Below are 23,415 nucleotides of genomic sequence, written 5' to 3' on the forward strand. Positions count from 1 at the left end.
AAGTTTGCACAGCTTCTTCCCTCATTTACACCACAATAACACAGCAAATTCCTTGTATGCGAAAACTGGTTCTGGTTCCTGTCTTAATCATAGTGCGTGCTCAGGTGCCAAGTCAGTATTTTACAAGTCACAAGTAGCCTAAGCCTCCTGCATTCAAGGCCCAAGTCAAGTCCAACAAGTCCCAAGATATAATATACTTCTTTGACAAAGGTAATGCTATTTACAAAAAAATATTAATGCTTTTTATTTATTCGTTCTTCGTGGATGAATGAATTGTGTTAACGTTAGTTAGTTACCAAGTATTTTCAAGTTGAAGACACAAGTCCAAGTGAAGTCACAAGTCTTTGTTGTTAAAGACAGTGTAGCAAGTCTTTTTTGATATCATAAAGTCAAAAGTTATCGAATATGTGATAAAAGAGAAATGGGGATGTAATCACTTAATATATATATATATATATATATATATATATATATATATATTATAACATAAGTATATTTATATATTATAACTTAATAAATATGCTAACGTCATCTTAGTTAGCAGGATGATAAATCAAATTATTATCATAGATTTATGGATTAATGACATTAAGTTGATAGAGTAAATACGTAGATAAAGTGTCAGTGATTAGATACGGTCAGGCAGATAATCAACATATTGCACATGTTGGAGAAATTGATGTTCTAAGATACAACTGTTTTAGGAAAAATATTTGGAGAGTGATGCAGCAGATTCTCGGGCTACGGATCCCACTGACACCTGAGACTTTATTTGGACAGTCTGTGTTTATGGAAAAAAAAACACCTAATAAAAATCTCTCAAACAGAAATGTTTATCTATGCTTAAGGAAAAAAATCAGGAAGATAATTAATTATTGCCTTTTCACAGCTAGTTGTAGTAAGGCAGCATTACTCCAACTGTCCACTAGATGTCATTAACCATCAGCCCTAGATCTACTGAGTAGAGTTATGTCTGTGGAGGTGACATGACAACCATGAGAGACTTGTTTTTCTGGGCAGTGGGTTAAAGGAGTCTGATTTTTTAGTGTGGATTATGCAAACAATCATAAAGCTTTATAAAATGTATCTGAGTTCCTCTGTGGAAATATAAACCAGTGCGAGCAGAGCGTTTTGATCTACAATCATTGACTAAGTGTGCTTGTTTTATCTGATCCACAAGAACCTAATCTGACCTTAACCATCTGATCCTAGACCAGCCAGTTTGATATGGTTTGATAAATCCTAAACCTGCACGAATTCTTACCTTTGTGGTTTTAACTGGGAGTGCCTGACATGGACTTGGATCTTATTAATTAGAATATTTCCAATGTGATTAGTTGCTAAAATAACTGTCTTTACCTGGAAATGTGATACATCTGCTTGCAAATGTTACTCTTTTGCAACGCAGAAGCACAAAAAAAACCTGAAATACGAGTAGTGTCTACCTTAAGCACAGTTTTTTTCCACCAACTTGATTGTTATTGATAGACTCTCAAGGACTCTGTCAATGTTTAACATGGGACCGTACTCTGGTGGCACCTACTGTACATTGTACCTCCCCAGTCAGGCAATAAATATCATCTCAATCTTAGCTTTCGGTTATAATATGTGATGTCTTTACTACTCTCTTGTTTACCCTCTTTTGACTTATTACCCACAGCTTCCTGGCTAATTAAAACATGTTCATTCAGGCCTACTAGGAAACTTGAATAAAAGCATTCTCAAGTTTTCAACTGTGAGAACACAAATACGATATGAATTCTGGCTGATAACCCCATGCCACAACAAAGCTGGAAAATGTAGCTGGGCAATGTGGGTCTCTTGAGTGTGTGTGCATATAATAAAAAGGGTAAAGTAATAAAAAACGGACTGAAAAAATGCTCGTATAATCTGTCAGAAGCAAAGCAAAATGAATAGAGCCCGTCTGCCCTATTTCTGATGGACGTCATGCTGTTTAATTTTGTGGTTTTTACATTTACGTCGGCAGAGCTTTGTGAGAAATTCAATATTACAGGTTAATCTCCTGGATAGCCTGGTATGGTGACGACAGAGGTAAAAGGTCACAGCGTGCTCCTTTATCTTATTCCATTGTCATAATCTTACATTGCATGTATTACATATCTGACTGTCTTTATGAAGGATTTGTTTCCTATCTCATCATGTTTCATCAAACACCACCTACAAAGGTGAGGTGGGTAGAGGGAGAAAGGAGAGAGAGAGAGAGAGGGAGGGAGAAAGAGAGAGAGAGAGAGAGAGAGAGAGAGAGAGAGAGGGAGAGTGTAAAAAGAGAGAGTACAGAGGCTCCTCCTCATTCGCTGCGTGTGTTTCTTGTGTTTTTTCTGCCTGTTCTTCACTCACACTCTCGCTCAGCTCAGAGATTCAGAGGTGGAGAGCAAAGATTCTCACTAGGAAGAAAAAGGGGGGAAGGGAAGCAGGGTTTTCTTGCAAAGAAAGACACATAAACAAGAAAAAAGGTAGAGATTTATTTTGAGGGAGGGGGTTACTGTCATCAGCCCTGCCTTCTGCACGTGCTCATCTCTGCACACTACTGTGTTCCCAGATGGAGAGGATGCAAGGAGAGGGAGAGGGGGACCACCTGGAACAACCAAGCCCACTGACAGAGAAGGAGAAGGTGATGATCCAGGACTCCTGGGCAAAAGTCTACCAGAACTGTGATGACGCTGGGGTGGCCATTCTTGTCAGGTATTTGTCTTTTTTCCTTTTTTTTTTTACTCTCCTGTTTTATTTTGAAATCTTTAACGCAGGTTGACACAGAGTTCGGCAGATATTTGCATTATTCTGACGGGAAAAAACCCAATAGAGGTTTTATATCAGTCAGAAAAAAAAACTGCATGTGCTGTATCTAATACCTATTTTGGGACTTTTCATTAATTTTTTCCTAATTTCTGCAACTTTAATTAGCTCACCACTGATAAGGTCAAATTAGCATTTTCCCCCCTCAGTAATATAACTGCACCTGCTGGAGGCCCGGCTGATGCTTTTCCACCACAGAAAACTGCAGATATCCATCTAAATCAGAGGTCTCAAACTCAAATTACCTGGGGGCCGTTGGAGGCAGTATCAAAATGACCAAAAAAAGACACAAAATTACTAAAAAAGACAAGAAAATGACCAAAAACGACACAAAATAAAAAAAAAAGGCACAATATGACTGAAAAAACACTACTTAAAAAATACACAAAATCACAAAAAAGACACAAAATGTCCAAAAAATACACAGAATTACCAAAAAAGACACAGCATTATTAAAAAAGACACAAAATGACCAAAAAAGACAAAAAAATAACAGAAAAAAAGACACAAAATTACCCAAAAAGACACAAAGTGACCAAAAAAGACACAAAATTATTTAAAAAAGACACAAAATTACCAAAAAGACACAATTATTTTTAAAAAAGGACACAGAATTATTTTAAAAAAAGACACAAAATGATATAAAAAAAAAAGACAAAATTACTAAAAAAACACAAAATTACCAAAAAAAAAGTAATTAAAGGGACCTTCCACACACAACACGGTAAAGTGCCATTCATATAAAACATTTAATATCAAGGTGAGGGCCACAAAATATTGTCACGAGGGCCGCAATTGGCCCGCGGGCCGTAAGTTTGAGACCCCTGATCTAAATCAACTCTAATACAGACTGTTGGCTTCTCCTTTCTCAGAAGGCTAAACACAAATTATCTCGTTGACTTTACAAGTTTCCAGCCTGGGGTCCAGAGGAACTCAGTGAGTTATATTTCTGCATGAGATATTCTCACCTCTCGTCCTTTTTCTTAATCCTATTTATGAAATAGTAGAGGCAAGTGATAAACATCATAATTAATCACTCCAACATTTTTGGCACTCATAGGGCTCCCTCCCATTGAGCAGGTCACGTAGCCTATTGAATTCCTATAGAGGGCCGGGCAACCACAGCAGCATGACTCCATCACTGGCAGTCAGACTGCAATCAGGGATGAGAGGGGTTTTGTTTTGTGTGGTAATTTTCTTTAGTCAATTGAACATTTTACAGCAAGCGTGCATTACTGTTGAAGGGTTGTTGTTATAGTCGCTGTTGATTTTTTAATGTTTACACTGAAATCAATGAAATGAAGCGGGTCTGAAAGCAACCATCTGCAGGGAATCGGTAAATGTTGGTGAGAGGGCTTTGACGGTCTTTCAAGTGTGACGAGAATTACTGCATGACACAGCAAGCCTTTATAATCCTTACTGATTGCATGAGGTGAAAGTTGAAAGGGAGGTTATAGCAGAAAATGCAGGGCACAATATACTTGTGCAGTAACTATCAGTAAAGGTATGTTTTTTCTTTCCTTTCTTTCCTTTTTTTAACAGATGACAGACTATCAGACTATTAGGATTTAGCTGCAGCACACAAATCAGTATTTTTATTATTTTTAATTATTATGTTTCATTTATTTATTTAACCTTTATTTTTTACTTGGAAATACATTAAGGTAGAGACTTCATTTACAATATAGCCAAGTAAAGAAAATAAATAAAAAGTCACAATACACATAATAAACTAAAAAAAAATGGTGATTGAAATAATATAATAATAATTTGGTAAAATAATAAGACCTTAAATAAATAAATAAATAATGACAAGCACTTCCAATTTAAAGCAAATTGCACAACAAAAACAACAGCAGCAGGAAGTGAAAGAGGAGAACATTAGTGATTCAAGTTGCCCTAAGGACAAAAATCAGATCAGCTTTAAATTGCTCTGTATCATATTTCAGCCGTCAGGTGAACAATACGAAAACCGGATTATCCAAGTTCAATAGAACCAGCCAACACCTGCTAAGCAATCCAGTCCTTTGAGTCCACTCCTCTTCTTTCCATCATAAACGTGTTGAAAGTAAATTAATTTAACTTTGCTTTGTCTTTTTCTACTGCTACATTCCTTCACAAAGACCCCATGACCTTCAGGAATTTGAGGAATGAAGGGAGATCGATAAGCACACCCATGGCAAATTCTTCTTTTAGCTAAGAGCAGATCAAATGTCTCTCAGGGTTAAAGATCGCAAGCAGCAAATTATGACGCCGTCTCTGAAATTAGAAACTTTCTCTGGATTCAGCTCTTCTGTTAGTCTCGAAGAACAGATAAGGGAAGGATTAAGAATCCAATGACTATATAAAATACTAATGAGGCTATTTATATGCAACCACAGGTCATGCAATTACAAGAGAGAAAGATTAAACACTGCCGCTCCTCATTAGTTTGCAATAAAACTAGCACCAAGGCGCTCCACCCAGAGCTGAGAGCTTAAGACTCCTCCTTCCATCTCAGGCATTTAAACTCACAGGTGAAACTCTAATATCCAGCCATATGCTTCAGAGCAAACAGAAAAATATTTGCTTCATTTTTGTGTTAGTTGTTGCAGAGACAGTGGGAGATGGGACATCAGGTTTTGATTGCCAGAAACCAGATGCATTGGCCCTCTTCCCAGACTGTGGGAGGGGGGAGTTTTTAGGTTCCTCTTTCTAGTTTTCTGATACCTCAGAGGGCCAAATGAGGATATAAATCAGAGAAAAACTTCCTTGATTTGACTATCTGTTCTCAGAAAGAGCTGGATGTGTAAAGGAATATCAGAATCTAGATCTGGAACGTGAACAACAATAATATACTTATACCAAATGAAACATGAAATGCTCACTATACAAAAAAAGAAAGGCAGCATCAGGTGTGTAGCCTGAGTAGTTATTTAATTCATCTCGCCCTCACTCATTAGCACATTTCACCTTTTGTTAGACATTGTGGAATTGTGCAAGATCGTGGGCCCTTTTTTTTTTTGAGGCATGACAGGAACCACAGTGCAGAACTGTCAGGCACTTGAGCCCACAGCCTCGCCAAGGGGGACCACATATAGTAACAATGAAGATTGTGTAAATCCAGAGGCCAGATTTCTGGTACAAGGTATGCCTGACACCAGAGAGTGGGAGGCGGGTCTTCCCAGGGGGCCTTGAAAAAGTTTCTGGGGAGGCTTAGTGAATAAAAATGATAAAGTCATTGAATTATTATGTTATCTGACCCCAAAGACACTCTAAAATGAAGAGGGATCGAGAGGCCAGCCAATGGAAATGAAATACACTCAAGAGTGTCTTTAAGGAAAACCAAATGCGGAAGACCCTTAAGGCAAATAAAATTTTACAATTATCCTTCGTAACCTGGAAAAACACTCTGAGGGTCAAAGTTCAAGATAACAGGGACAAAATCAAAACCGAAGACTGTATAAGTGACTTGTCAATCACAATGTAACAAAGCACAGCCTGCTATAATTGTAAAAACGAACATCATAGTGTGTTGAAAACGACTTGAAACTTGTGATCTTCTCTTTACAACCACTGGAGTCGCCCCCTGTTGGCCATTAGAAAGAATGCAGGTTCAAGGGTCTTCCACATTGGCTAGATCAGCTATTCTCAACCTTGGGGTCGGGACCCCAATTGGGGTCGCGAGATGATTTCTGGGGGTCGGCAAATCATTTTGGAAGTCAGCTCTGTCTCCACTGTGTTAAAGTGTTCATGTGTTTTAGTCTTTTTGGTCACTTAATGTCTTTTTTTGGTCATTTTGTGTGTTTTTTGGTCATTTTGTGTCTTTTTTTGTTCTTTTTTTGATCATTTTGTGGTCAATTTGTGTCTTTTTTAGTCATTTTGTTTCCTTTTTTTGGTCATTTTGTGTCTTTTTTTAGTCATTTTGTGTCTTTTTTTGGTCATTTTGTTTATTTTTTGGGTCATTTTGTGACAGTTCAGAGATACAATAGTTTTGGGGAACTTTACTGTTTTTCCCAGAGTCAGAAACTAATAAATGCTTTAGGACAGACCTTTTTTTTTTCATATTTGCTATTGCCCAAAGTTATATCAAACAGCAATATAAGGCTATCTTAGCTCAACTGTTGAGTGTCTTTGGGATAAATAACACAAGTGATAAACAAAATAACAACAAATTATTTTGGCATTAATAACTGGATCTGTACAATAAATTAACACTAAATGCTTCTTCAAAACCCTTAATTTAAAGTGCAGCGGGTAATCATTTTGAATACTTCATACTTTATTTGCTAAATCTTTTTGATCATTTTCAACACATCCATCGACAAACTCATAAAAAATTGTCCTTAAAAGAATGACAGAATATTGTCTTGGGTTTGAGGCTCCCAAGCGACATACATCCTTTAAAGTCAAAGCTTAAACAGTAATAAAACAGAATTCCTCACAGACACTATCAGCGTTAGATCAACCTTCATGTTTATCTGATTTACAGTATTTCTACCATGTGAAGTGTTAAATGATTTATGGGAACCCAACAGAAAAATGTGACTTAACTTTGAACTATGAACTTTATTAGATAACCAAATGGAGGAAAACCAATGATGGATGTAAAACGAGATCGGCTTAGTACTTTACATACTTGCTCCTGCTACTGGATGATCACTTCACGGGCCAAAGTATGTACTTTGGCTCACAAGTCTGAAATGTTGATGCTGATAACATGCAGTTTAAGGCAGGAACCAGAAAGTTTTTCTCATGCAAAATGAGCTATTTTCACCTACTGTATTTGAATATTTCTGCACACTGGGTTCCCTAAACAGGCTTGAATTACATAAATTGGCTATTACTGGAAAGCTGAGACTCTTGTCTCAATTTTATTAATGTGTAATAATGGTAATCTCCATAGGGGCCCATTAGAGCATTTCTTGAAACTTGACATCATTGTATAAAATGAGTTGCTGTGACTTCTAGGATGATCACAACCTCATGACACTTTACAACCACAAATTAAAGAATCAGGGCTTTCAGAAGATGTATGGCTTCCCCACATTAATCAGCAGTTTAAAGAACAAAAATGCTCACCATCTAATTTCTGAAAATACAGAAATCTCCAAAATGACAAAAGTGTTTAAACCAAAACCAAATATCACAGCATGGGTTTCTCTATGTTGTTCCAAAGGTCTTGGTGTATTGATGTAATGTCCTGGAGGGATTTTTCACCATTTTTATTCATTCTCGAATTGCTGCAAGAACTTATGGGACTTAGTTGAGCATGGAAATGGACTTCAGAAAGCCAAACAGTAATGTTCTGAATCATTACACACCTTATTAGGTTTTATTAATTGATTAATTAAGAGATTTTTATTAGAGATTTATGACCTGAACATCTCAACACACAGTGCTGCATTTCAAATTAATATTCAGATCTCCAGCTTTCAGAAGATGTACACCACTTCTATATGGTATTTATTGTTAACCTGCTATCTCCCCCTTAAAAATCAACTGCCCACCACCCCCAATTCTTTATCAAATGAACTAAACCTTAAAGGGGTTAATGTCTTTTATGGCAACGGGCCATTTTGTGTCATGATTTTTCTGCAGCTGAATATTTTTCCTTCACTTTTTAAATTCTTTTCAAATATATGGAATACATAACACACAGTACCTAGATAATAGTTGAAAGCAAACATTTAAAGTGAAAATATGCAGCACTCTCATGTCAGTGTGGATATTTACTCATGGTATCTTGCCAGCTCCAAAAAAAATGAACGTGGGTTTGCAAGATCGAGCTGTTGCAGGCTGAAGGGCGATGAGATTAGGGGAGCTTCACAGCAGCTGCTCATACTCATATCTCTCATTTACTTTGCTTCCTTTGCAGGCTGTTTGTGAACTTTCCCTCATCCAAGCAGTTCTTCAGCCAGTTCAAGCACATCGAGGAGCCAGAGGAACTGGAGCGGAGCGCCCAGCTTAGGAAGCATGCTCACAGAGTCATGAATGCCCTCAATACACTGGTGGAGAGCCTTGACAACTCAGACAAGGTGGCCTCAGTGCTGAAGCTGGTGGGCAAGGCCCACGCACTCCGACACAAGGTGGAGCCTGTGTACTTTAAGGTAACGCATGTTTTTAATACGAAAATAAATGGATTTTTGGCCTCAAGAAGGCAAAGCGTAAAGTCTAAAACACTTAGAAGATGTACATTCTGACATGTAACCACATGCTGTATAAAAGAAGTGGGCATAGTAGGGGTGTGCCATATTGTATCGTTCACGATAATATCGGTATATTTTTTTTATGGTTAAAAAAAATGCATATCATGATATTGGCAACATTCCTACTTCTTGATGTAGTGGCGTAAGGTTGACACACAACTGAATATACCGAGCTGCCCTCCAAAAACACTGCTGCATTATGCATTTCGTTAGCCACGAGCTAACATTAGCTAACAATTAATGTTGTTTTAATCACAAAAAGCTACTTACTCTCTGTCGCTAAACACATGCAGCTTTCAAAATAAGAGCACAGTGTGTTAACAGAATCCACCACAGAACTTACAAGAAGACCGTCAAAATAAGATGCCTTAAATAAAACATACAAGAACCTTTATTCTCCTTTACAAAATGTCATTAAAATTTGCCCCCGGAACCCCTAAATGGTTAATTTAATTATTTTCTCATATTCAAGAGTCAAGAGTAAATTTTTTAGTATTTGGCAACTGTTGAGATTTGCACTTCACACTACATTTTAGATTTTTATTTATTTATACAGACTAAAAAAAATCATATTTTCTATATATTTTCAAGTATTTGGTAATATTGCCAAGAATATCGTTATCGCAAAAATAGCCTGAAATATCATGATATTCTTTTAGGGCCATATCGCCCAGCCCTAGAGCATAGTGACCTTGATGACACCCATTGGTTTGTGGACTTCCACCTTGAGTTTGCATTTTAGCTGTCACCATCTTCATTTTTGGAGCCAGATGTGACCATTTTTGAATGAGAGAGTAGAACTGGGGAGGACAAACGCTAAGTTACAAGCTAATGCTAGTACTAGCTAGCTTAGTTAGCATGGTGCATCTGTATTTCAAAATGAACAGCCAGCCAACTCCTTATAGTATACAAGTGAACAAGACATTTGTAGTTGGCCAAAATTACAATTAACTTTCATGAACTGAAAACACACTATGAAAGTGTCAATGGTCAAAGACACAGAGTAAACCAACAAGATCTCTAACCTAAGAAACAAAAAAGGCTGTTCGTCAATTCCACCCATAATGACCCATATCAGTGTTTCACGGTTTGTGGTTCAGAACAGAGCGAAACGTTCCAAAAATAGTGCACATGTCATGACATGTACGTGTACGGTTTGCTGTTGTAAAAATGGCTAGAATTTAGTCTACATAACCACTGATCTAGGTTTAGGGCAAAAAAACCATACGATGTTATAAAAGATAGTTTAAACAGTAAATAAATGTAAATGTGGGAAGTAAAGTAGTTACGAGGAGGTGATACCGGAAGTGACATAGTTGTAGTAAAAAGTAAAAACATGATGCACAAAATGCAAGGCATGGAAGATCAGTGTTGTTTGAATTACATAATTTCCTTTAACTTTCATATTGGACACGACCCCTTTCCTCCAGGGTGAAAATCAGTTTGAGTTGTTAACCAAGCAAAAACATCAAGCAAGAAGTTAGGTCATTTATTCATCTATAGCTAGGTTTAAGGCACTTGAGGTTGTCGGTTGAATGTAGGAGAAGATCATAAAGAACCTTTTGATCCCAGTAATTGTGTTTACCACTTTAAAACAGACAGTGCAGTAAAACATTGAAAAAAGCCTTTGGGGACCAAAGGTTGGAGTGAAAAACGGAAACACATGTCCGACAAAAATTATTTCACATAATGTGATTGTGATAATGAAATAATGATTCTCAAAACTGCCAACCAATGAGATATAATGTGTTAATTAGTGAGCTGTAGAGGTGCTGGAAGGAAGAATTTCTTACCAATGACTACCAATGACTTCTTACCTAAGTCATTCCCTCTGTGTGCTAAGCTAAGCTAACCGTGTACTGGCTGCAGTTTATTTCCAAAAATTTCAAACTAATCTTTTAATGGAACCTCAAGGTGTCTAAAGTAGTGTGTTTTGCTGTACCCTGCCCAGATCCTGAGTGGTGTGATACTGGAGGTCCTCGGAGAAGCGTTTTCAGAGGTGGTGACACCAGAGGTGGCCGCTGCATGGACCAAACTCTTGGCTACGGTCTGCTGTGGCATCACAGCTGTCTATGAGGAAGTGGGCTGGACTAAGCTCTCAACATCAACTGGGTGAAGCTCTTTGTCTGGGTTTTTTGGACCATGAACTCCCAAAGACTTCTAATGTTTGGGCCCATGGCCTCGTAAGAGAGGGATTAATTCACTGTACTGACCTTTAAAGGGAAGAAATGTATCTGGGGACATTTATACAGTTTATTGTAATCTAAGATAATCATGGACTATGGGAGTGTGTGTGTGTGTGTGTGGGTGTGTGTGTGTGTGAGAGAGAGAGAGAGAGACAGAGAGAGAGAAAGAGAGGGAGAGTAGATGTAAAATTATAAAGCTCTCCTCTGTGTTTTTATACTTGTGTAAAGGACCAAACAATTTAAAGGTATATTATGCAGGATTTTGGGAAAAAAATATGTACAGACTCAAAAATAATCCCTCTCAATCATCACATATGACGCCATAGAAGTGTGTGGCGGTGTCTGTATCAGCATAGAGCCTGCCATCTGTCTTTGTTTTCTCTTTTCTTTTTATTTCCCTGCATTCATGACGTTTCTGGGCATCACCCTTTGCTCACGAAGCTATGAAAATGGTGGACACAGTACTGAAAAAACACAAATTTGGCAAGGCAAAACTCCAACAGACAATTCTGGGGTTTGCTTTCACTTGGATTGAGCTGCAGAGGGGCCAAGGCTGAATGCTGTGTTTATAAACGACAATTCCTGCATAGTATGCCTTTAAAGAAGAGAGCAAAGAGGAAGAAAATGCAAACGTTAATCCAACAGTGGACGAGAGGTCACATTTGGCTTGGATGTGCCTTCTACTGAATGTGTATATCAAGAAACTGCCATGTAAATACCATTCTTTCTAAATATCATGTAATGTTTCCTTTATCCGTCTGTGCCCACTTGTGTTCACTTTATGAGATATAAAGAAGACATTTTTACATTTTTAACAATTAATTGTGACGATTGTACATTTTTTTCATTATGACTCACCTTTGTATCTGTATAATTTTGAAATAAAAATGCAAAGAAAACCCTGCAACCTTACTGTCACAATGTGGAATCCTTTTAAATGTATATCTGCTCTAATCTGAATCGCCTTCATGTCTACTCACACAAGTGTTGACATAATTAGACCTTACCTCTATTTCTTGGCCTACTGCTCCCTTATTCTCTGCTTGAGTCAGCAGTGCTAAGTATAAGCTGCTGGAGGTCCCTATTTTTACCTCCATTTATCCCACAATGGGCTCTGTTTTCATTAGATATCGTAGGAGCTCTGCACTTGGCCAACAGTGGATTAGCTTTCTCCAGATATACAGTAATTTGATTAGTATCTTTTAATCCGTTGTGAAGTGCCACTCAAAGACAATTTTAACAGGCCCTTCCTTAACAAAAAAATAACAATATCGAGGTTGTTTTTGCATGTTGTGACGACATGGTGGCGAGATGGGTTTTTTTTTCAGAATAGAAACACACAGCATGCTCTGTTTACCTCCTAGTCCTGTCTTGATCCTGGCTAATCCTCTGAGCTAATCTCCCCAATCATGAGTCAGAGCCAAGAGGAAAGACAGAAATAGTCTGATTGTACACCGCAAACTCTGCCTTTTACCATTCAAGCCTTTTAAATGGGAGGACAAGCCTTGCTGCTCTAAACTACCAGTCCCTTCGGACCCAAGGCAGGGGATCCTTGGACGTATAGGACCATGTGTACTACAATGGTGGTCCTCACCACCATCGCTCTCATCCTGCGACAGAAATTCTCAAACAAAATCAGACCGTGAGTACTGATCATTAACTATTTCTTGTTTTCCAGTGGCTGACAAAATCCTTAAATCCTTCATAAAACACTTCCATCAGGACAACAAACACAGAAAGTGCATGTGTGTTTCATGTGTGGGGGAGTGAGGGAGAGACTTATCTGCTTCATTGATTTGAAATCACTCCAGTGATTATTTTAGTGTCCGCCTTGAGCAACTGTGTGTGGATTAAGTGGCTCGATACATAACAACAGTGTATTCCAGGTTTTTTTTTAATGGAGAGATGAATGGAGGGGAAAGCATCAGAGCTCTCGAGCTCATGGCTGCTAATTGACTCAAAGTGCAATCTTCTCAGCCTCCCGGCCCTGCTCAGCCACTCACACAGCAATGGCAAACAATACCAGGAGGCTCCGGCACCACGGAGCATGGCAACAGCCAGCTTTCACAATTATGAGCTAATAAACACGAAACCTCCTTTTTTTTAAATGAGTTTCTTTCCCAAAGCTGTTTACAGATAAATGTGTTGAAGAAGGTGCTGTGAGGATGAATATGGAGTATTTAATATAATATGTCTGTTTCCGTCGTGACAGGCAGAAAGAGGCCAATGAGAAAGATGTGCCATACATGAAGAGCAATGGAGCAGCAGAAACCCAAAAATGACAACAGCGAGGATCACATGGTAAGGACACACAAACAATCAAGTCAATGAAAACACATGAAGATAATGTACTCTATTGCCACAGGGGTCTTAAAGGGGCAATGCCGGGATTTTGTACAGCTCTATCAAGCAGCAAATGTCAAAATATCCCAACTTTAAAGGGATAGTTTTGATTTCTTGAAGCAGGGTTGTATGAGGTTCTTATCCATTGTCACTCAGTACATTTACATGACACTTGACACAAAAGATTGCCTTAATCCGACTATAACTGGACAAATGTGTGCATGTAAACGTTAGTCCGACGCCGACACCAAGGTAATGTGATTGGAATATGATTTTTTTTTTTTTAAATTTAATATTTTATTTTTTCCCCACAAAAAGCACTTACATGACAAAACACAGAAAAAGGGAAAAAAACAAACAAACAGCACAGCACGCAGACAAGGAATACAACAAAATAAAAATAAGAGATAAAAATACGAATAAGAAAATAAAATAAAATGAAAAATAAAAAGAAAGAAAAAAAGGCCAAGGGAGTGAAGGCTAACCAGCCACCAACTCCACAAAGGACCGCCAAGTTCTATGGAAACTCTCTTCCGAGCCTTGGCTTACGGCCATACCACCCTGATCGTGCCCGATCTTGTCTGATCTTTGAATATGATTTTTGCCAGCATGTACAAGACAACGCATGTGTGCATGCTCCACCCGCCGCGCTGGCGTATGACCCCGAAACAAAAAATCCAAGAAAGCCGCTTGCAGAAGTGTCGAACCAAAGACAGGCTACTATTGTAGCCCTCCAGCAGAGTCTGGCTTTCTTGTCTGCCCCTCAAAATCACCATGACCACAAGGGATAGTGTGCACCTCATCTGCACAACAAGTAACCTGTACATTACATAATGAATGAACACTGTACGGTTATCCATCTTGTTGTTCTTGTTTAAAAAGGCCGGTTTCCCGCCTTTCTCTCTTGTTTATTATGACAAATTGGTCAACCGGAGTGGGCGCCATATTAACCCACTGAAACGATGCATATCGCCACCCAGTGTTGAGGAGGAGGACACATACCCGTCAGTTATTTGATTTTCTTTGATTTTCAGTTGCATGTAAACAGGGACAAGTACAGAAGTCAAATGAGACGGCAAAATTGAATTTTAAGCATCGCTTGATTAAACTGTGCATGTAAACGCACTGGGTGTGTTACCTGCAGTAGATGTGGATGGTACGCCCAAAATATAAACTCATTAAGTGCTAAATGTTGGTCCCATCATTGTTGAACCTCACAGCATGTTGTAGCATGTTGTAGCATGTTGAGTTCTCTGTCTGGTAATAAATCCTACCAAATTCTTAACTACCAAACTCTGCTGTCAAGATAACTTATCCGACTCAAACCGATCTTTGTGACTATTTTACAACCATATTTTTTTTATAATTCTTACCAGAAACTTACCAGGATATGGTGGACTAAAATAAAGCTGAAGTTTCCAGATCCAAGCTGTAAACTAGATTTGGTCTGGAAACTACAACTAAGATAATCCCACCATTAGACCAGAACACCAAGATCAGGTGATTCTGGCAAACTCCGGGTTACGTTCAATTAAGGTCTCTCTAAGGGTTAGGGTGGGGGACACTACTCGTCCAATATTGATCATTTCTTGCAGCATGGAGAGAAGTCAGTCTGCGTTCTCTCCTGACAAAAGAAAATCCTACACTTTTATCCAGAAATTCAGTCTCAATTGATCAAAGGGCCGGAGTTCATTACAGGGCAAATCGCGACAGGAATCAGACATCACAGGACAGTGAGAGAAACTTCAAAGAAACAAAAGGAAGTGGATTGGAAACACCGCCAGTCAGATACTATCATGCAAATACACATTATAACCCCCTGCAGTTGGGTTGTCTGGTCATGTGTCTCTGAGACAGGATTTAATTACTGTTAACTGTTAATTACTGTTAGGTACTGTGCTGTAAATGTTTAATGCTTTAAAATATCAAGAATATAATAATATTTTCCTACAGTTTTCCCTGATATTCGACACAAGAGAAATTATACTCATCTGATGATGACTGACTGATCAGTGATATTCATGTGTAAAACCAGCAGAGTACCCCTTTGAGAATACAAACTTCACATTTGACCCCGAACACAACTTATTTGAGACTTATAATCAAGCTAATTGATTGATTGATTGATTTTATTTGACCATTCTTAATATAAAAAATATGAAACAGCAACCTGTGTCATACGTAATATAAATACATAAAAATAGTCAGGGATGACACAAAAAAGCCCTAAGGCTTATTTCCATTGCGGTCCCTATAAGCCATTGTGGTCCCTATAAGAGCTAATGCTAATGCTAAATTTATTCAAACCAGTTTTAAAAAGCAATAGCATATACAATTCAATTAAGTTGTAAATTAAATATAAAGTAGCCTGGAATCACAGTGAGTGAAAGAGAGACAGGAAAACATCCAGACAGACAAAGGGACATTGACAGTTAGGAGGAAGTGGTGTGTGTGTGTGTGTGTGTGTGCAAGGTTTACAGAAGGGGCTCCAGACAAGGGGAGAAAGTGGAGCAGTGGAGCATGTTACTGAGGCACAGATGCATAAAGAGCTAAGATGCCTGCCCCACATTTAGCTTTTAAGTATTCACTGCTACACTGCTAATACTAAATGATTCAGAGGCACAACAACAATCCATCATCCCTTTGGAGGCCTATTATAAATACATTACCGCCCTACAATCACATTGCTTAATGCAGCTGAAAAGCTCTTAATATAAAGTGATAAACTAACTTATTGTACATAACCACTGCATGGAGGTTTCATGCAGGTCACAGGGCATTGGTGCGTTATAATCTCATGCTAGCTGGATCATTTCTGTAGAGGCTGAGTCATGATGATTTAACCTTTTATGTGTGATTATTGCCTTTCATTGTGACTTTGCATATTGGTTTTTACTTCTTGTGCTCTTCCTCCCCTGCAGACGTGACCAGAGTCATGAGGCCATCATCAAGTCTAGTAAGCATCAAGTGCTATGTTTTAACCCTTGTGTAATGTTCATATTGTTGTTACTCAGCCAGTGTTTGTGGGTCTGATGGACCCGTTGCATTTTGTGGCTTTTAATGCCTCACAATCAAATACTTTTATGTTAAAATACTGAACAGATGATGCACAACACAAGCTGAACACATGAACACAGAGTAAACATATCAGTCAAGACAGACTGAACATCAATTTCCACACTTCTATTAGCCCCGGGTCCAGTGGACCCGGACATCTTATATGTAATAGAAATGTGTAGGGGGGGTGTATGGTGTGTGGTCATTAAATATGTATTCTGATATATGTTCTTCACAAAAAATGAGCCAAAGTCAGTGAGTCTCAGTTTGAAAAATTAATTAATTGTATCATTTTTCTTTTAATAAAAAATGAAAACGGGTCCCACAGACCCGAACACCACACAAGGGTTAAATAAAACTTAATGGACAGTTGTCAAAAAAAAAAGTGAACAATTGTGTTATTAACGTCACAACTTTTAACACTGTTTTGTTTTGTCTTTTGTCTCAGTGACCTCTGCGATGAGGACTTTTCCCCCTGGATACTACAAAGACATTCCCTGTAATCTTTTTCTTGTTGTCTCTCACTGATCAACTTCTGAGATAGCAGCTCTTGGCAGCTCAAGCCAAGCATCTCACCAGGATTAAAAAAAACAAAAAGGGTGGTAAAACAACGAGGCCTGTTTTGATTATAGCTTCCCCCTATCTGTCCTGCAGACGCACTCATCCCTGTGACAGGAAACAGCAGCTGAGTGAACTCTGGGGTGAACTCCAGGTGGGAAGATGAAGCCTGACCAAAACTGTGTATTCATCATGAATTTATATTGTTATAGTTGGTTATATGATCAGATTTAAAGTCATGAAACATGTTATGTGCCTCCACAGTAGTCATTTGTTAAATTTCCTACTATATGCATGTATGAGGACAGGGTGACATTTGACTGGATACATCTTATAGAGCAGCTATTCTTGAGAAATGAAATGCGACACAAATTCTACTGAAAAAATGGCTTAATCAATGTATTGTATTGTTTATTAAAGGTTTGCCCAATCTGTAAATCTCAAAAATGTGTGTTTTTCCCCACAAATTAAATAAAGCAATTAAATGCTTTCAGGTATTTCTGTCGTGATAAAGTAAAATGTTTAATTTCGTTCTTCAATAAAATCTTTAATGCACTCTTATTTAGGGCTGTAGAAAGCCCTAAATATTGATTATAGTGCATGAAACAATAAACACTCCATCTTCTCAATCATCTATAAAACATTAAAATATTCTTGCATGCAAAGGTCATATATTTTAAACAGAGGTTGTTTGTTTGTTCACCATGTTCATGGAACTAATCTCTGCTTTTACAAAACTGATATAGGATAAAAACCACATGATGTTATCCCAAATCTAAATGAAACACCTGAAAATAGCTCATGAGGAATAGTGTTATGAGCCTAACTTTGAGCAGCATGCCTACTGGTTATAATTGTGCTGATTAAGAGTGGAACATCAGGCCTAGACCTTACTGAATTAAATATAGGCTTCAGAAGATAAATTATTAAACTCTTCAGTTTTGCTGTCTCTGACGCCACCTGGTGGCCAAACTGTTGGGTAGATTTCAAGATTTCTTGCCAGCAAGCAGCTAAAGATGTAAAAAAAAAGGCCAAAAATCCGGAATGCCATCAGTCAATATTAAATAAATATATAAAGATGCTTACGAAATGAATAAACATTTCTATGAAAAAAATGAACATGGCTATGAAAAACATGATTTCTATCTTTTATTTTATTCTTTCATCAAAAAATGTTTTCGCTCTCTATTTATTTGTTGGGAATTAAGGATGCCTCTTTATGATTTAATGATGACCTTGCACAGGGCGTCAAATATGTTAATAAAAGGGCGTTAGCATAAATGCTATCCCTTCCATAAGGATATCAAATATGTTGAGATGAACCTGAGTAACGCTTGTATTTACAGCTACAGTACACTTTTTTTGTGTATTTGGCTTTTAACTTCTTGCATATTTTATCCATTTTTCATGCTAGTGTTGCGATTTTATGCTAGGTTGAGCATGACAGGGGTAATGAAAAAAACTTGACTGTATTAAAACACGGAAACAATAGATGTATAAACATATTAGCTGATGTTCAACAGTGTAGAGGGGTGACCATTGGAGAAAGGAGATGCCTAATCAGATTTAGCTAGCTCAGCTAACGTTAGCTAAATTACTCTCAACTACCAGGAGAGATTCATCATGGTGAGTCAAACTGCAGTTAAACATATATCATCTATCGCTTTGAGTGTATATTATGATTTACTCTCTATAGTGAATTTAGAAGTTACACAAGGTTAATCCATCCCAGCTGTAAAAAAATAAAAAATTATAGTTCTTATCCATGCATTTATTTTTAGTAGGTTGGATTACTGCAATGGCATCTTCACAGGTCTTAACAAAAAATCAATCAGGCAGCTGCAGCTGATCCAGAACGCTGCCGCCAGAGTCCTCACAAACACCAGGAAACTGGGAGTCAGAGGAACCTGTGAGTCAGAGGATAGATTTTAAAATCTTACTGCTGGTCTACAAAGCACTGAATGGTCTCGGACCAAATTACATGCTTGATCTGCTCCCTCTCTATGAAGCATCCAGACCCCTTAGGTCATCTGGAACTGGCTTGTTGCGTGTCCCAAAAACAAGAACTAAGCGGGGTGAGGCAGCTTTCAGTTATTATGCTCCTCACCTGTGGAACAAACTACCTGTAGATCTGAGGTCTGCCCAAACGGTCAGCTCCTTTAAATCAGGACTAAAAACACTATTGTTTACTGAAGCGTACTCTTAACTTTAACACTTATCTGCTCTACTCTACTGCCCTTACTTTTTAACTACACAATGTTTGACTTGTACTTTTTATTATTTTATCTCTTTTTTTATCCTGCTGTATCTTCCCTGTTTTAATTGACTGTTTTTACTGTTTTCAATTGTGTCTTGCTGTTTTTAATGTGTATGTAAAGCACTTTGAATTACCTTGTGTTGAATTGTGCTATACAAATAAACTTGCCTTGCCTTGCCTATAGTTCACTGTAATTTACAGACCACAAAACTGAAGGGCAAACCAAAGTAGCAGTAGCCAGAGGATTTCTGGTAGTATACCGTGCTGGTAGATCCATGCCTTAAATCACCGTGTCAACCTTTTGCACCCATTGGTCACACTCCCCACAGGTGTTCTTTATCAACACCTTGTCTTCTGTTGAATGTCTTCCCAAGGCCTTTGATTGCGCAGCAATGCTGCTGGACCAAATTGGAAGCAGGCGATGGAGCGAAAGATCACAAGGAACAATCTCTGGAATATGTATCCGTACAGCATCAAGTTCCTTGTCCAGGCTGTCTATGCACCTTGGGGTATTGGCAGGAACACATCCTGAGCAGATGCCCTCGAGCTTTCGCCGATGGTCGCTACCAGTGGCAGCACAACCAAGTCCTCCGGACAATCGCTGAGACCATCTGCAGTAGCCTGAACATCTGCCGGAAGACGGGGCCAACCAGGAACACCATCAACTTTGTCAGAGAGGGGGAGAGACCAACAACAGAGCACCAGAAGGCAAGCGGGCTACACTTTACTGCACCGGACTGGAAGCAGACCTTGGGAAGCAGCTGCGATTTCCTCTCCACATCACAGAGATCACTCTGTGCCAGATATTGTGTTGTGGTCAGAATCATAAAAATCATGTTTTGATGCTTGAGCTCACTGTGCCATGGGAAGAGCGGATGGAGGAAGCCTCTGAAACACCCAATGACCCCAGGATATATCACTGATGATGTGCCCGAGCATAGCATCAAGAAGATGTTTTTGAAAGTACCTGTCCAGGACTCAGGTCTCAACAGCAGATCCCAATGACATGCTAAAGAATATCAAGGTAGATAGTTGTTACAAATTGTGTAAATGCAGGTACAAAGTTCAGCTTTGTAGCTTTTTTATTTGTATTTCTCTTTGTCCTTGTACAGGACATGACCGTTTTGCATTAAAGCCCAGTTCAGCTCCTATAACACAAACAAAGGCTTTTGGTAAAGAAGGGCCAAAGAAAGACTCCCCAAAGTTAAGAATAAATTAACTGGAGGGTTTTCCCATTATTAGTTTTGGATTTTTACCGGCTTTGAAGTTTGCATTAAAAACAGCAACCAGAGTCGTTTCTTCCCCCCTTTTCACTCAGATGAACCCACCACCACAGGAGGGAGGAAGCCAAACTCTGCACCTTCATCTGCAGCACATTACTACAAGTAGTTCACCTTCTCTGGTAAGTGAGCCTCCCTGTCCCATCGACAGGGATGGTGTACATGTTTAACATACATTATGCATAACTCCCTGCACTTCGAGCAGCTTATGTGTGTCTGTATGCTTAGCTGTACGTATTCCTTTGCATATTATTCCAGGGCTTGTGTGAAGCTGCTCGAGGAATCAGCAGCCCAGATGGCAGGAGTGTGAAGACCTGATGGAACGCCTGGCTACACCAACACGATTGGCTGAGCAGGAACGCTCTGAGCTGCAGGCCCAGTACAAGCACAAACTGGCCCAGACCCAGAAAGAAAGAGACCGCGAGGTGGACAGACTCAGAGGTTCACAGACAGAAGAAATTAAAGGACGAGGGATCGATGCAGTTTCAAGCACACCATCTCAGACCAGGTAAGATGCTCAATGTTAACAAAGCACACCAGTCCTATTTGCTACTAGAAAGGTACTCTTGGAGTGCAGACCTCCGCCATTGACCTACAGTGCATACGGAAAGTATTCACTGCGCTTCACCTTTTCCACATTTCTTTATGTAACAGACTTATTCCAAAATGGATTAAATTAATTTTTTCCCTAAAAATTCTACACAAAATACCCCATAATGACAACTTTAAAAAAGTTTTTTTTAAATGTTTGCAAATTTATTAGAAATAAAGAACGAAAATATAATATGTACATAAGTATTCACAGCCTTTGGTCAATAGTTTGTTGTGGCACCTTTGGCAGCAATTACAGCCTCAAGTCTTTTGGAATATGAAGCCACAAGTTTGGCACACCTATCTTTGGCTAGTTTCGCCCATTCCTCCTTACAAAACCTCTCGACCTCCATCAGGTTGGATGGGGAGCGTCGGTGCACAGCCATTTTCAGATCCTTCCACAGATGTTCAATGGGATTCAAGTCTGGGCTCTGGCTGGGCCATTCTAGGACATTCACAGAGTTGTCCTGAAGCCACTCCTTTGATATCTTGGCTGTGTGCTTGGGGTCGTTGTCCTGTTGAAAGATGAACCGTCGCCCCAGTCTGAGGTCAAGAGCGCTCTGGAGCAGGTTTTCTTCCAGGATGTCTCTGTACATTGCTGCATTCATCTTTCCCTCAATCCTGACTAGTCTCCCAGTTCCTGCAGCTGAAAAACATCCCCACAGCATGATGCTGCCACCACCATGCTTCACTGTAGGGATGGTGTTGGCCAGGTGATGAGTGGTGCCTGGTTTCCTCCAAACATAACGCTTGGCATTCACGCCAAAGAGTTCGATCTTTGTCTCATCAGACCAGAGAATTTTGTTTCTCATGGTCTGAGAGTCTTTCAGGTGCCTTTTGGCAAACTCCAGGCGGGCTGCCATGTGCCTTTTACTAAGGAGTGGCTTCCGTCTGGCCACTCTGCCATACAGGCCTGATTTGTGGAGTGCTGCAGCGATGGTCGTCCTTCTGGAAGGTTCTCCTCTCTCCACAGAGGAACGCTGGAGCTCTGTCAGAGTGACCATCAGGTTATTGGTCACCTCCCTAACTAAAGCCCTTCTCCCCCGATCACTCAGTTTAGAGGGACGGCCAGCTCTAGGAAGAGTCCTGGTGGTTCCAAACTTCTTCCATTTACGGATGATGGAGGCCACAGTGCTCATTGGGACCTTTAAAGCAGCAGAAATTTTTCTGTACCCTTCCCCAGATCTGTACCTCGAGACAATCCTGTCTCGGAGGTCTACAGACAATTCCTTCGACTTCATGCTTGTTTTGTGGTCTGACATGCACTGTTAACTGTGTGACCTTATATAGACAGGTGTGTGCCTTTCCAAATCATGTCCATTCAACTGAATTTACCACAGGTGGACTCCAATTAAGCTGTAGAAACATCTCAAGGATGATCAGTGAAAACAGAATGCACCTGAGCTCAATTTTGAGCTTGATCGCAAAGGCTGTGAATACTTATGTACAAGTGATTTCTTCGTTTTTTATTTTTAATAAATTTGCAAAAATCTCAAACAAACTTTTTAAAGTTGTCATTATGGGGTATTTTGCGTAGAATTTTGAGGGGAAAAAATGAATTGAATCCATTTTGGAAAAAGGTTGTAACATAACAAAATGTGGAAAAAGTGAAGCGCTGTGAATACTTTCCGTATGCACTGTATCCATCAACCAAAGTAATTGTGTATCTTCCTGTGATTCGGATGCGCTCCAAAAATTTAACATTGTGAAATACCAGTTTCAGCGCTAACGTTTCTGATAAACAGTTTGTAGCAAGAGCAAACAGCTGCAGAATGTTATTTCTACTTTTCAGTGAGCCTTGAATTTTCCAAACTTATTTTCAACACTAATAAATCATGTATGTCTGTGTTCTGTTCTCTTACAGTGTTGATTGAGCAGTTTTCCTCTTGGCTGGGGGATCTTTCTACTTAGGTGCAGAGCAGACATAAACTCTTGACCTGGAGCAGGGGGCACAGCACAGAGACAAACAGCTTTGTTTTCCAGAATACATGTGGGGATATTAAAATATTAATAAAGTATTCAATTGAATGTAATGTGAGACCTTTTGTTCTGGAACAGTCTTCCAGGTGAGGTTTGTGAATTTAAGTGGCTGGTTTTAAAAGAAGATTAAGAATGTATTTTATATAAACACCTTAATAATA

The 23,415-nt window shown here is 39.0% G+C and overlaps 1 protein-coding gene and 2 long non-coding RNA genes across 3 annotated transcripts; all 3 read left to right on the forward strand.

The window, feature by feature from the left end:
- Window positions 1-2,427: 2,427 nt before the first annotated feature.
- On the forward strand, window positions 2,428-11,577 carry LOC131982900 (cytoglobin-1-like). Its single transcript, XM_059347493.1, has 3 exons — window positions 2,428-2,703; window positions 8,672-8,903; window positions 10,954-11,577. The coding sequence occupies exons 1-3, from the start codon at window positions 2,561-2,563 to the stop codon at window positions 11,116-11,118; spliced, it is 540 nt and encodes a 179-aa protein (XP_059203476.1). The 5' UTR covers window positions 2,428-2,560; the 3' UTR covers window positions 11,119-11,577.
- A 1,045-nt stretch (window positions 11,578-12,622) lies between these two features.
- Window positions 12,623-17,617, forward strand: LOC131982906 (uncharacterized). The gene is made up of 4 exons (XR_009395435.1): window positions 12,623-12,830; window positions 13,401-13,489; window positions 16,453-16,487; window positions 17,037-17,617. It is a non-coding gene; the product is annotated as an uncharacterized LOC131982906 (long non-coding RNA).
- A 3,103-nt stretch (window positions 17,618-20,720) lies between these two features.
- LOC131982907 (uncharacterized) lies at window positions 20,721-23,415 on the forward strand. The gene is made up of 3 exons (XR_009395436.1): window positions 20,721-20,805; window positions 20,942-21,191; window positions 23,139-23,415. It is a non-coding gene; the product is annotated as an uncharacterized LOC131982907 (long non-coding RNA).

Source organism: Centropristis striata, chromosome 13, assembly GCF_030273125.1.
Source record: "Centropristis striata isolate RG_2023a ecotype Rhode Island chromosome 13, C.striata_1.0, whole genome shotgun sequence".
NCBI classification, from domain to species: domain Eukaryota; kingdom Metazoa; phylum Chordata; class Actinopteri; order Perciformes; family Serranidae; genus Centropristis; species Centropristis striata.